Source organism: Gigantopelta aegis, chromosome 1 (genome assembly GCF_016097555.1).
Source record: "Gigantopelta aegis isolate Gae_Host chromosome 1, Gae_host_genome, whole genome shotgun sequence".
NCBI classification, from domain to species: Eukaryota; Metazoa; Mollusca; class Gastropoda; order Neomphalida; family Peltospiridae; genus Gigantopelta; species Gigantopelta aegis.
In genome coordinates this window covers 38,021,522-38,037,362 of record NC_054699.1, presented here as the reverse complement: position 1 = coordinate 38,037,362, position 15,841 = coordinate 38,021,522, and the positions used below count along the sequence as shown (strand labels likewise).

The window sequence follows — 15,841 nt, the reverse complement described above, 5'->3', positions numbered from 1 at the left end:
ATTTTAAATGTTAAGGGTGTTTCCGGTCAAAATAAGGAAAACTCCTCTTTTTACGTCTTTTTATTTTCGTTATTTTATTTTCTTCTTTTTTTATAATCTTCGAGACTAGGGCTACTTAAGGATTAATCTTGATTAATTTGATTATAATGATAAAGCATATTACAATTCATATACTACTTATGGGGAATCCTGATAAAACTAATATCATGGGTGAACCAGTTTCGGTGAGCATAAGTATTCGGTTCTAAAGCATATCAATATTTATAAACAAACAATTGTTATACAAATAGATACCTTTTTATTAGTATTTCTTCCCTTCAAATGAGCACTAAACTGGCTTCTATGTACACAAAAGATCACCGCACGTGCGTCAAACATTGTAGCATTCACCGGCAGTGAATATCGTTATGGCCCGATCACACTGGCCCGAATGCCATTCCGTTTGTTTTCCGAATAGGAATTTGGGTGTTCGGGGAGCGAACGAATCATATTCGGGAAGCATTCGGTGTGTTCTAGGAGCATACTGGCTGTTCGGCTCCGTACGGATGCATACAGAACGGCATTCGGTAGCTCCAAAAATTTGTTGTGCATGTTCAAAATAATTTTCATCGACCATCCGAATGTGGCGTCCATGTGTATTCGGGAAGTATTTGGGAAGCATTCTAGGAGCATACGGCATGTACGGAAAACGTTCGGGAAGTATGCGTCTAGTTCTTGGTGCATTCGGAATGAAAATTTGGAGGTGCTGGGTTCCGTATGCTTTCCGAACACCCCGAATGGACCTAGAACATGACGAATGCTTTCCGAACGTTTTCAGTATCCTTTCTGGATTTTTTTCATTTATGCCGCCGAATGTATAACGAATAGCCAGAACCCTTCCAGTATTCTTTCAGAACATTTTCCGAACTGCTCGTACACTTCCAGAATGCACAGTATGTTCCGTATGCTTTCCGAACACCCCGAATGGACATAGAACATGACGAACCCTTTCCGAACGCTTTCCGAACCCTTTCCGAACCCTTGCGGAAAGCATGCGGAAAGAGTTCGGTCCATTCTAGGTCGATTCGCCGTGTTCTGAAAGCATTCGGAAAGCATATGGAAAGCGTTCGAAAAGGAAACCTTTCGAAGTCAACATGCGGGAAGTATTCGGTCTATTCTGAAAGCATTCTGAAACCATACTGAAAACATTCGGAAAACAAACGGAAAGCATTCGGTGATACATTGGGGAAAACACATTCGGAGGGACATTCGGCCAGTTTAAAAAATCACACCACTTTCGTATACGGAAATCGAACGGAAGCTCATTCGGGCCAGTGTTATCGCTACATGGGCTACTCTTCCGATTGGCAGCAAGGGATCTTTTATTTGCGCTTCCGCGCCCATAACAGGCGTGCGCTACAACAGCTTGCTCTGAATGTAATGAGAGCGTACATAACTGTCCAAATGTCCGTCTAGCTCATACAGTCAGAGTACTCGGGCTAACCCCTGGGTTGATCAGTCTCCCTATGGGCAACCTAGGGAGACATCTCAACACCAACTAAGCTAAAGGTCCTAGTAACGAGCTACTCTCGGCAAACTAAGTTAAACAAATTATATAGCTCCCCCTTTTTTTTTCATTTGGCGGACCGATCAAAAACGCGCCAAATTTTCTTCATTAAAAATGCTAATTTTTGCCCTTTGCCTTTGGATTATTCCAAATTCCACAGCACCCAAACCAACCATCCGACTGCTACCGACCCCGGTCGGGCTGCTGGTGCCCTCTTGCACATGCCAGTGCAGGCAGTCCCCCTCCCCCAACCTTTCTTGTCCTGGACAGAGGAACCGGCCGAGGTCGGCACCTGTGTCCATGACAGGCGTGCGCTAAAACAGCTTGTTCTGAATGTGCAACGTTAATCCCTATACCATACTGAGCAGATTGCACATTAATTTTTTCTGATATAAAATAAAGCTGGGTCTCCTTTTTGAAAGGAGGAAAAACTAAATCGACTTTTACAACTTCCGTTTCCGGTCAAGTAGATGAGAAATCTTGTAAGGTGACATCATGATCATGTTATTAAACTAAAAGTTTATTAACAGTTTAAAACTTTAACATAGTTTCAGTGGAAAACAGGTATCGGGGTAATGGTGGGCGGGGTTGTCTTTTTTTTTTAAGCTCATCTGTTGACATAGGCTGCAGCCAGGGCTCGAATTTAACCTAAGGTTGACGACTGTCACTCTTCGCAACTTTGACAGTCAATGAGTCACTTTTCGCACCCTAGTTTTCGCTTCGTACACAGTAAATAAAACTTATATAACGGTAATTTTTTTTATATGATACATTTGACAAAGGTACTTTTTATTTTTTTGGTCTTTTAAAATTTAAACTTAAAGCGGCTATGTCTGGAATATTTTTAGTATTTAAATATTTAGAACAAAAAATCCCATTACATTTGGTGCATATAAGACGCCGCACTCCGAATTGGTTTCACTACACTGGCTTTTCCAAGTTAAAAATAAACCCACTATTTTGAAAATGGGACACTTTTGCCGGGCTCCCTCTGGGCTAAAAATAGTACAGTTCGGCTATTGTTGCATTACAAAAACCGAGCGGATTCTAGCAGCCAATTCCTAGCAGCCAATTACGCTAGCAGGAAATTTCAGCAGACCCTCATGGCGACGATCTAAACACCGGACTCATACGCCTTTCGATTGTTACCTGTATTTGACACACTTTTATACACACTGTTATACTAATTTTTAATTATTCACTACAACTTAAGAATTTTAGAGTTTTAAAGAGTATCTTTATATAATAACAACACAAAAACAAAATAACAACCAAGACTCATTTTCACAGTCTTATTGTTACTAATATCCGTATAAATACAACTTAACCGTTTTATTAAGCACTTTTATAATATCTGAAGTATCACTTTAAAAATCCGTCTGTACTACGGTAATATAGGATGTCCAACTAGTATCGTATAGCCCACACCACAACACACATTATAAAAGGCGTAATGGTCCGGTGTTTAGAACGTCGCCATGCGTGTCTGCTGAAATTGGCTGCTAGCGTAATTGGCTGCTAGGAAGTGGCTGCTAGAATGCGCTCAGTATTACAAAATGGCGAGAATTGTTCTAACTGGCTAGTAAGCATTTGATGATATGCGTTAATGACGACAACTTGCGAGTGAATTAAAAGTGCAGTTATGCTTGTATTTGAACTTAGAACTTGACTGTATACGATTGAAACCAGACATTGCAGCTTTAATATTATTCAGAATTAGAAAAACAAACAAACATGCCGACCTGTAAACAACGTTATGATTATCGGTATGAAGTCAACATTAGTACAAAACACCTGCAATTTTTCACTATCTGCTATTTTGCTTTTTTTTGCAGAATACTCTTCAAAAGGTGTGGAAGCCTCCTAAGTATGTGATGTAATTAATCTGATGTCAAGATGAGTGCGTTATACCTTAGTGCATGTCATGATGCTGCGTCATATCAACCTACCCCTCTTGAAAAGTATTCCATAAACAAGCAAATTGGCAGACGGCAGTAAAACTGCATCTATTTTGCCCTATGTGATCTCAGCGAAGTCGATATCAGTGACATTGTTACAGTCTAGTACATGTGGAATCTGTGTCACTGTAATGGCTGTTTCACGATTTGTGTCTGGACACAGTAGGGGAGTAATTTATCATAGTTGTTAACAATTTGGTTGAGACTAGTTATTTATTTCTGAGCCGATTGTTTTCTAAATTGCCAAGATATACTATCTTTTTAATTTTCAAAACTCTTACTTTTCTTCTTACTTCAAACCAAACTGAAATTATTTAGAAAAAACTATTTTGTAGAACAATGGGATGGACTATTGAGGTCGACGACAGTCACATTTTGCACCCTTGTTTTGGCCTTGTACACAATAAATATAGTATATTTTAATGTAATTTCATTTCAAATCCATATTTCTTAAAAAGATACAATTTTTAATCAAAAGATGTTTTTAAACACATTTTGGTACATTAGTAATAGTAATATTCAAACAAAACATTTTCAATAGTAATCATTATTTTGAATTGGAATTTTTCCAGCCTTCTGAAAACGGAAACGTCGTGTATTCAGTTTATTGTTATTGTAAGGAGATGTAAAGTGATGTCATTTGAATACTAACATCATTTAAATTCAAAATTAGTTGTATTATTACAATGCTTCACCACATTAAAATAAAAACAGGTCCACTAACCTTGACACCTGTCAAAATTATATAACGAGCAGACAACGTATGCTTTTTACAGGTCGGTATGTTTTTATTTTTCATAGTTATGGACAATATTATGGTTTAGCTTTATAAGATGAAAGAAATAAAAAAGATATCGCATAAAAAAATTACAATTGGATATGTTTTATTTATTATGTACGAAGCCAAAGCAAAGGTGCAAAAAGTGACTATTGTCGACCTTAGTAACGTGTCGACAGTACATATAATTATGTTTATTTTGTCTTTTAGTAAATAAACATGGCCGATCCTTCTGAAGACTATGAAATTCTTGATCTAGCCCGCTACAGCAATGGTAAAAAGGACTGGGTGGAGAAGATATTCGGTGACGTCACAAAGCAGTCAGCTGCCAAGCAAGTCGTCATAGGGGGAGTGGCTGGCTGGTGAGTGTTGGTGGTGTTATGAGTATGCAACGTTTCTGCCAGAAAGAAATTGTTGGGTATGGCGCTATGGAATTGAATGCAACCGCAGCCAACAAAGGGTATGGGGGGGGGGGGTGGGGCAGGGCTCTCCCAGAAAAAAATGGGTACAGGTTAGTTTTAAGAAAATCATACAGTACTGATAAGTCATTAATTTTGTCAAAAATGAAATCTGCAAAAAAATTGGATATGGCGCCATACCCGTTTTACCTTCTTGCAGAAAACTTGGTATGACCTTGATTGTAGATTCAAACAATCAGAATTTCTTTCACACCCGATGACGAGTAGCCCATATCGAGCTCACGCTGTCCACTGCCAAATTAGACAATTCCTAAGTGACTTCAACATTTAGTCTTTGGCTAATACAATATTCCTTAAATTAACTATGTTTTAATATTTTCTAGGAAATACTATCATATAGCTGGAATATTCAGTTGATAACATTTGATAGGCACTTCCATGGTGTTGATCTGGCAACCACAGCCATAACATTCCATGAAATAAGCAAAATTGATTGATCTGAGACCTGTTTATACACATTTTGGTTGGAAAATACATTTAAATGTCATTTCAATCTGTTTTTTAAGGATATGTAAGAACAGAATACTACATGCATGTTTCGGTTAGATACCATTTATCTTATAACTCATTTAAAAACTTTCCAACTCACCTTTGCTCATTCAATACGATTTGAAACAGCTCATTTTAAGTTACATAGTATCTATCAGGGAACATTTTGTTCAGTATCGCGTCACGTTTCTCTACACAAGTTTCAGAGATTGCTACACAATTTTAAAACATTAAACAGTAACTGCTAAAAAAAATTCAATAGACTAGATATATCGCTAATCAAGATTTTTAAAACAGTGTTCCCTGCCACTCATGTAGTACTCTCTGTTTATCATATATATTATGTAGCACATCTAGTGTAATCTAAGTATGTGGATATTTTTCAGATCACATACTTTCAGAATTTGATAACTTTGCAAATTAGATGTAAATTAATTGAAGTCACGGCACTTCGTTTATTGACATTTAAGCAAACGTACTACTAACTAGGGTGACACTCCACGTACTACTAACTAGGGTGACACTCCACGTACTACTAACTAGGGTGACACTCCACATACTACTAACTAGGGTGACACTCCACGTACTACTAACTAGGGTGACACTCCACGTACTACTATACTAACTAGGGTGACACTCCACGTACTACTAACTAGGGTGACACTCCACGTACTACGAACTAGGGTGACACTCCACGTACTACTAACTAGGGTGACACTCCACGTACTACTAACTAGGGTGACACTCCACGTACTACTAACTAGGGTGACACTCCACGTACTACTAACTAGGGTGACACTCCACGTACTACTAACTAGGGTGACACTCCACGTACTACTAACTAGGGTGACATATGCATTCATAGGCACCAGGGGCGGGATGTAGCCCAGTGGTAAAGTGCTCGCTTGATGCCCGGTCAGTTTGGGATCGATCCCCGTCGGTGGGCTCATTGAGTTATTTCTCGTTCCAGGCAGTGCATCACGACTGGTATATCAAATGCTGTGGTATGTGCTATCCTGTCTGTGGGATGGTGCATATCAAAGATCCCTTGATACTAATGGAAAAATGTAGCGGGTTTTCTGTCTAAGACAATGTCTAAATTGCCAAATGTTTGACATTTAATAGGCGATGATTAATAAATCAATGTGCTCTAGTGGTGTTGTTAAACAAAACAAACTTTCATAGGCATCAAACAAAAACATTTCAGTAGCAACTTTACATTGATAGTTTTGAAAACAAAAAACTAATTTCTAATGTAAGAATATCCAAAATGACATTATTTAAGTTTGACGTCATTTCTATTAAAAAAGACACCACATTTTGATACATCATTTCAATAGCACGTAATGGCTGACTGGAATTAAAGTTGCATATACAGTTTACAGAAACACATATTAATCTTGAGATTATATGATAAAGAGATTATTACCCTCGTGTGTTTCGGTATCATCACTGTTATATATTAGGAATAAAAATAATGTTATGATAATACATGTATATGATATTGACGATACTGAAGCACACTCTGGCAATAAACTCTATGTATCAAGTGGTTAGAATCAGATGTGATAGGGAATATTCAATAATATTATCCCTTGTGGTGAACCTCTGAGTACAGTGTTCGAGATAAACACTATCCCGGTCCCGGGGATACCACAATTGAAATAATGTTTGTTTTTTTAATCCTGCGTATTTTATTTTTCGCTGAAACAGTGAAAGTCGTCATTTACTGGTGAAGTTAAGTAACAATGTCGTCCAAGTTTGTTACAATGTTATTTATCAATTTCATTTAAGTGGGATACTAAATTTGAAATGTTATTATCCAACTGGGATACTGCCCAAAATGTTAAATCTCGAATGCTGGAGTATAGTCAGCTCACTGGTTCATATGTTTGTGTGAGGCGCGACAGGTCATGGGGTTATTTCCCCTTGTCAACCTTGATGGACCCAATGTTTTGTACAGTTAAGCTATTTTGTCCATAGTTATAGGCCCAGTGGTAAAAAGCACAAGCCAAGGTCATCAAGCCACCATATTGTAAACATCCTATGGTCCATGATTCAATCTAATTAAAATTAGCTCCACTATTACATGTGGATCTAAAGACAGCCAGTTGGAGCTCATGTCCACCAATCAAAACCTTACTTGCAGAATCCTGCCAGTGATTTAAAAATAATTTGAAAACATTCCGAATTATCCTGAGGGTATACGACATGTTTCGTGTGAATTACGAATGCCTTAAAACATGTTTTATTTATAAAATAAATAATTTGTAATGTAAAACTGAAGACTGATTTAGTTTTTTTAAATTTTATAAATAAATAAATAATTTTTAATGTAAACTTGAAGACTGATAACCCACCCCGTACGTATTGGTATGGTTCGCTGTACTGCGGCCACTAAAATAGACTCGCCCGATATTTTTAGAATTTGTATGCTCCCAAATAACGTTATAAAAGGCGAAGTGTGATTGGTCAATATTTAAATTATTATTAACAGACGAAATGTTACCTGGACATTGGGGACTACGCAGTGTTGTTAGTTTTAAATCACTGGCAGGATTCTGCAAGTAAGGTTTTGATTGGTGGCTGTCTTTAGATCCACATGTAATAGTGGAGCTAATTTTAATTAGATTGGTCCATGATTCATATATCAAAACGTGATGCAGAAGCATGCTAAGGGAGATAACTTAATCTCAAGACGTTCCTTTTATCAGACTGACTCCTGGCCTGGAGTAACATGGGTGGGGTAGTAGAGAAAAAACCTGATATCAACTTTTGCATTTAGCTCTGACAGGAGCGAGATGTAGCCCAGTTGTAAAGCGCTCGCTTGAAGTCTGGGATCAATGCCCATCGGTGGTCCCATTGGGCTGTTTTTCGTTCCAGCCAGTGCACTACGGCTGGTATACCACAGGCTGTGGTATGCTTAATCCTACCTGTGGGTTGGTGCATATAAAAGAACCCTTGCTGCTAAAGAAAAATGTAGCGGGTTTCCTCTCTAAAGACTATATGTCAAAATTACCAAATGTTTGACATCCAGTAGGCAATGATTAACAAATCAATGTGCTCTAGTGGTGACATTAAACAAAACAAATTTTCTTTTTTAGCTCTAACATTACGTTTTAGCATTTGGGTTCATTTTTCTCAATTACATTAAACCTGAATGCTACCAATTATTTCTGTATTCATCAAGTCAGTGTATGCTAATCGAGATATTTAATTCTGTGGGTTTCTTCTTTCAAGGGGAGCTGGTTTCTTGTTCATCAAGGTTGGGAAAATGGCTGCTGCTTCTTTGGGCACAACAATCTTGTTACTACAGGTAATTGTATATACAGTGACAAAATTGTAATGCAGTCGTAACATTGTAATGTAATCTTATTATTGTAATGTAGTAATAACATTGTAATGTAGTCTTAACATTGTAATGTAGCCGTAATATTATAATACAGTCATAACATTTAATGTAGTCGGAATATTGTAATGTAGTCATACCATTGTAATGTAATGTAGTCATAACATTGTAATGCAGTCATAACATTGTAATGCAGTCATAACATTGTAATGCAGTCATAATATTATAATGCAGTCATAATATTGTAATGTAGTCATAACATTGTAATGTAGTCTTAACATTGTAATGTAGCCGTAATATTATAATACAGTCATAACATTTAATGTAGTTGGAATATTGTAATGTAGTCATAACATTGTAATGTAATGTAGTCATAACATTGTAATGCAGTCATAACATTGTAATGCAGTCATAATATTATAATGCAGTTGTAATATTGTAATGTAGTCTTAACATTGTAATGCAGTCATAACATTGTAATGTAGTCGTAATATTATAGAATATTATAATGCAGTCATAACATTGTAATGTAGTCGTAATAATATAATGCAGTCATAATATTATCATGCAGTCATATGACTGTATTGCTTTCATAACACTGTAATGTAGTCGTAACATGGTAATGCAGTCGTACTATTGTATGCAGTCGTAATATTGTAATGTAGTCGTAACATTGTAATGCAGTCGTAATATTGTAATGTAGTCGTAAGATTGTAATGAAGTCGTAATATTGTAATGTAGTCGTAACATTGTAATGTATTCATAACATTGTAATGCAGTTATAACATTGTAATGCAGTCATAATATTATAATACAGTCATAACATTGTAATGCAGTCATAACATTATAATGCAGTCATAACATTGTAATGTAATCATAACATTGTAATGTAGTCGTAATATTGTAATGCGATCATAACATTGTCATGCAGTCGTAATATTGTAATGCAGTCGTAATATTGTAATGCGATCATAACATTGTAATGCAGTCGTAATATTGTAATGCGATCATAACATTGTAATGCAGTCGTAATATTGTAATGCAGTCGTAATATTGTAATGCGATCATAACATTGTAATGCAGTCGTAATATTGTAATGCGGTCGTAATATTGTAATGCAGTCGTAATATTGTAATGCAGTCGTAATCGTAATATTGTAATGCGATCATAACATTGTAATGCAGTCATAATATTGTAATGCAGTCATAATATTGTAATGCAGTCGTAATATATAATACAGTCATAACATTGTAATGCAGTCGTAATATTATAATGCAGTCATAATATTGTAATGCAGTCATAACATTGTAATGCAGCCCATGACTGGTATATATAAAAAAAAGCTGTGGTATGTGCTAAACTGTCTGTGGGATGGTGCATATAAAAGATCCCTTGCTACTAATGAATAAATGTAGCAGGTTTTCTATCTACAGTGTATATGGCAGAATTACCAAACGTTTGACATCCAAGAGCCAATGATTAACAAATCAATGTGTTCTAATGGTGTCATTAAAAAGTCCAAAAAACATTGTAATGTAGCAATATAAAGTTAAAGTTTGTTTTGTTTAATGACACAACTAGAGCACATTGATTTATTAATTATCAGCTGTTGGATGTCAAACATTTGGTAATTTTTACAGTCGTAAAGAGGAAACCCCACTACATTAGTTATAAGGGATCTTTTATATGCACCATCCCACAGACAGGATGGTACATACCACAGCCTTTGGCAATGATATATCAGTTGTGGTGCACTGGCCGGGACGAGAAACAGCCCAATGAGCCCACCGATGGGGATCGATCCAAAACCGACTGTGCATCAAGCAAGCCCTTTATCACTGGGCTACGCCCCCCCCCCCCCCCCCCCCCCCACAATATAAAGTCTTACTTAAAATGGATATGTTATTAACGACAATTTCTTTTAGGAATATTGGTTGTAGGAGATGATAAAATAAATTAAAACATTTCAGATAAGCCATCCCCACCACCTATTAGAAAATAGGGTGTCACCTATTGTTACTGCCACTATTAACTGTTCATCAGCCTAGCCAGTGCACCACAACTGGTATATCAACGGTCGTGGTATGTACTACCCTGTCTGTGGGGGATGGTGCATATAAAAGATCCCTTGCTGCTAATCGAAAAGAGTAGCCCATGAAGTGGCGACAACGGGTTTCCTCTCTCAATATCTGTGTGGTCCTTAACCATATGTCCGATGCCATATACCTGTAAATAAAAATGTGTTGAATGCGTCGTTAAATAAAACATTTCCTTCCTTCTGTTCATCAGCCACGCAGTCTGAAGTGATAAACCACTGGACCAAAGGCAGTCTTTTCTAGGGAAGTTGAGCAATCATTCATGCTCTCCTCCATACTCACCTGAAAAGTTTTAGGAGAGCAAGAAATAGATCACCTTGCAATAAAATTTCAAGGCTTAAAGGGACATTCTTGACTTTGCTGCACTGTAAGATGTTTCCGACTTATAAAATATTTCTACAATTAAACTTACATATTAAATATATTTTCTTGTTTAGAATATCAGTGTCTGTATATTCATTGTGTTTCTGGTCGTCTTAATATTTGTAAGAAACCCAAACGGGTTTTGTCTTCAAATAATTTTGTACGTACGAAAAGCAATATTTTAAGAAATAAAATGAAGATTAACCTAGTACAAATATTAGAACGATCAGAAACACGTTTAATATACAGCTACTAATATTTTATGCAGAAAAATATATTTGATATGTAATTACAATAATTAAAAAGTCTGTTAGTCGATAACATCTTAAAAATTGCAGCAAACTCAGGAATGTCTCTTTAACATTGATAGATCGCAAGAGTCAGTTGTTACTCAAATTACACAATAATAATCAGTTTCACAAACAGCTTTTACTTTCTGCCTTAAATCAGTGTACAACTGTGCAGCTTAAGACATTAGTGCCAGTTAAATGTATTATGTTATCAATATTAAATTAGATGTAAACAATTAAGACAAAATAATTTCAGTTTACATAAAATGAGAATGAAGTCTATCAATGTGGTCTAGACCTGTCTTAATTTATAGCATTTGCTTTCAGATTAAAATGTCACACACAGAGATTGCTTCTTATTCCACAAAATTAATAAAATAGAATTTTGATTACACAGTTATAATAATAAAAATACATTGATATTTTCGGACAATATTAAACACTGGACTTGGCTAACCACAATTCTGTTACATGTAAGCAGGGCTTCTAAAAATTTTATAAAATCTGCTAGCCATGGGATCAGTGATTTAATTTTTTTACTAACCACGATTTAAAATTTACGAGCCAGATTAAGTTAATACTGTTTTACTAAATAATAATAATAATCAGATATGTCACCTAAAGAGGGTATGTGCTATCCTGTCTGTGGGATGGTGCATATAAAAGATCCCTTGCTACTAATTGAAAAATGTACCGCGTTTCCTCTCTGTAACTGTGTAAAAATGACCATATGTTTGACATCCAATAGCCAGTGATTAATAAATCATTGTGCTCTAGTGGTGTCGTTAAATAAAACAAACTTCTTGTATATTTGCATGGCTGCTGTGCTGCTGTTAGCCGATTCAGATACATGGGTTACTCGAATTACGATGCAATGATCTCTACAGTATTGGTTTCTGGATTGATCTTGTGTTTCGTTTTGTAGATCGCCCAGCACCAGGGATATATTAAAATCAACTGGACGCTGGTCGAGAAGAATCTCAATAAAGCCAAGTCGGAAATGCGAAGTGAAGCGAAGAAACGCTACCCGGGAATCTTTGCAAATGTAGGTTTTTGCTGTCCTACATGTATATGTATCGCAGGGTTCACAGGGCTCACCCTGTATATTGTCAAATTAACCAGTTGATAATTTCTACACAAAATGGCTACAGAATTTAGACTTTGCCTAATAAAATATTTCTCAAATTAACTACATTTTAATGATTTCTGTTTTTTCAAAGGAAATACTCTACATTTCCAAAAATTGGCTAAACCAAAATTTGTTACAGTGTGAGCTCTGGTTCATACAGGTCATGGAAAATCATGGATTTTGCAAATTAGGGGACAACCCCAGCAATTGTTTTAAACCCAACCCAACCCCCCCGCCCCAACCCCCCACCCCCACCCCCCCACCCCTGTTATCCACCAACATATTGGGTGACACATTCCTATACAAAAGCATAGTAAAACAACCGCCATCGGATGTATGTTATATCAGAATACATATTAAGAATAGATATTTAATATCAATATATATATATATTTTTAATGTGTTTTAATATTTCTTTTCACCAACATATTTTTGTCTTGTTTTTCAGATGCAGAAGTTTATGCAAAATAACATTGTTTTGGCCACTGCATTTGCTGGTGGTTTCTTCTTTGGTGTGGCATTTTGAGGCTTTTCTCCATACCTGGTATTTCGTCCACACTCTTTAGTAGCCAGGAATGATCTTAGCCAATGACATGTTGAACGGAAGACTTCTAGAAGTGTGACCTAGTTGAATAACGAGGAATCCTCCACTTCTAATCTTAGGATATCTCCCAGAGTAACTTATTTAACGACGTGCTGCCTCAAACATTTACTTTGTTTGTAAGAGAGGTTGGGAAGTTACGTGTGTACATGTCGTATGTCAGTGCACAGTGTTAGATTTTATATCTATACTATCCTGTAGCCTTTGGGCCTCATGTAATGGTCTATCACTTGTAAAAAATGTACAACAAAATTGATGTACACAAAAAAAGTATTATACAGTTGTATTAAATACATGTTTAACTCGGTTTATTATCCTTAGTTAATGAACGTCATACACATGAAGATAAAGGTAATGATCCATACAAGACTAAGCAGTTTGTTAGTGCCAAAAAGCCAAACCTAAGTACAGGACATAGATCATTTAGAAGTCTGTTGTCACTATAACACGAAGTATCTGTGTGTATGCGTGGTTCGACATTAGGGTCTTCTAGATTTTTCCTTGATTTCTATGTCATACTTGGGCGCTTTTTTTTTGTATATCAAAATAAGATGTGATAGTCTCCCATTTTAAAATGTTTATATTGGAATTATGAATTTGTAGATATTTTTTTGTATTATTATTTTTTTTTACTTGTTTCTTTTGTAAGGCCTACTTTCTATTAACATGATTCCTCTCACTTATTGGGGTGGGGTGGGGACATTGCCCCCTGATCCCCCCCCCCCCCCCTCGCTAAGCCACTGATTCCGCATACGATTTGCCATGCATGTTTTTTTTTTGTTACAGAAATTCGCTTTTTCGTTTTACAAACAGTTTACTGTACAGAATCTGACATTGTCAAGTCTACTTTTAAGCCAAAGTAAATACAATGCACTACACGTTATGAGGTCACCATGCTAAAAATATTTGCGAGCATAAAAATCACTCTTTGGTCAACAGTTACTTTGTTTTTCAGAGGCGAGACGGGATCAATCCCCGTTGGTGGGATCATTGGGCTATTTCTCGTTCAGCCAGTGCATCACGACTGATATATCAAAGGCCATGGTATGTACTATCCTGTCTGTGGGATGGTGCATATAAAAGATACCTTGCTGCTAATCGAAAAGAGTAGCCCATGAAGTGGCGACAGCGGGTTTCCCCTCTCATTATCTGTGTGGTCCATAACCATATATCTGATGCCATATAACCGTAAATGAAATGTGTTGAGTGTGTCGTTAAATAAAACATTTCTTTCTTTGTTTTTCAGCAGGCTGATTGCCTGCTCTCAGAATCACAGTGTATATGCACTATCAAAACTTTGGGGAGGGATTTAGCTCAGTTGGTTGAGCACTTGCCTGTGGTGATTGCGTCACAGGATCGAACCACCTCATTGGATCCGTTCAGTTGATTGGTTTTTTCTCGTTCCAACCAGTGCACCACAACTGGTCAAAGGATGTGGTATGTGTTAGCGGGTTTCCTCTGATGACTACGAGTCATAATTACCAAATCTTTAACATCTAATATCCGATGATTAATGTGCTCTAGTGGTGTCAGTAGACAAAACAAACTTTTTTTCTTTTTTTGGTATCCAAAGTTGGTAAAAAGTCGGGTCAATGGAAAGTGGGCCCAAGTTGGGTGCGGTTTTTTTTTTTTTTTTTTTTTTTTTCTATTCTATTCCTCTGTGGGCATCAGGTCCTCCATTTGTAGATGTGCTAGCAGTGTGCACCGTTGAGCACACACAGATCACTAGTCAGGCAACAATCGAATTAGTATTAGCATACCGGAGCCAAGAACTCATTGATTGTGCCCAAGATTTAGCATAGCATTAAACAAAAATGTGACAAAACTTGTCCCTTTTTGTGTCTTCCAGAATTCAATATCATGTCATGTAAATATATGTTACAAGCTTGTGTGCAATATTTAACTGACGTTTTTGCTAAATAATTGTATGTTCTTAAGAACATGTGAATAAAATCAAAGTATATATTAATGTGTTATGTTTGAGTTTAACTTATTACCTGCGTCCATCTCTCTGTCGGGGGCGGAGCGTACATGTAAGCCAGTGCGAGAGCGCTGGTTTAGGACCCGTTATGGCCAGTGCACCATGACTAGTATATCAAAGGCCGTGGTATTTGCTATCCTGTCTGTGGAATGGTGCTTATAAATTTGCCATTAGTAGCAAGGTATCTTTTGTATGCAACATCCCACAGACAGGATAACATACCACGGCCTTAGATATACCAATCGTGGTGCACTGGCTGGAGCGAGAAATAGCCCGTTGGGCCCACCGATGGGGATCGATCCTATACCGACCGCGTATCAAGAGTGCGCTTTACCACCAGACGCAACAGTCGGACCGCACGCACGCGTCTCATCCAGTCTATATGAGCATTAAGGCACTGCCACACGAGACGAGTGCTTCGTACGAGAATAGCCGACGGTGATAAAACAACATTGCAATTTCATCGGTTGCTATGCATTCGGTTTGTCTTCTCGCACGAGGCGTCGCTACGTCCCGCCCCTTCCCTTCCCAATCAAGGGCTGACTTACTGCGTTGGGTCAATTTGGGGGCTCCGTCGGCAGAACACTCGTCAGGTTCTTGGGTTGCTGGATCGAACCCACTGTGTAGACCTATTGGGGTTTTCCCTATCCCAATCAGTGCCTCACATCGGGTGTATGAAAGGCTGTTTAAGGTGTTTTCAAAAATGCGACTCTTTCATTGATGTTTACACTATAGCGGGTTTCCTATGAACACTGTTTCCCCATTGGGCTATTTCTCGTTCC

General features: G+C 37.2%; 1 protein-coding gene across 4 annotated transcripts; it reads left to right on the top strand.

Moving 5' to 3' along the window:
* The first annotated feature begins 1,995 nt into the window (after positions 1 to 1,995).
* Positions 1,996 to 14,168, top strand: LOC121374704 (FUN14 domain-containing protein 1-like). 4 transcript variants are annotated; one of them, XM_041501813.1, is made up of 6 exons: positions 2,014 to 2,028; positions 3,382 to 3,413; positions 4,493 to 4,644; positions 8,491 to 8,566; positions 12,274 to 12,393; positions 12,926 to 14,168. In XM_041501813.1, the coding sequence occupies exons 3-6, from the start codon at positions 4,502 to 4,504 to the stop codon at positions 13,001 to 13,003; spliced, it is 417 nt and encodes a 138-aa protein (XP_041357747.1). In that variant the 5' UTR covers positions 2,014 to 2,028; positions 3,382 to 3,413; positions 4,493 to 4,501; the 3' UTR covers positions 13,004 to 14,168. The 4 variants fall into 4 exon arrangements, with proteins under 4 accessions (XP_041357754.1, XP_041357747.1, XP_041357765.1 ...); XM_041501820.1 differs by lacking the exon at positions 3,382 to 3,413 and having other exon boundaries at positions 1,996 to 2,028; XM_041501831.1 differs by lacking the exons at positions 2,014 to 2,028; positions 3,382 to 3,413 and adding an exon at positions 2,092 to 2,110.
* The last annotated feature ends 1,673 nt before the right edge of the window (positions 14,169 to 15,841 follow it).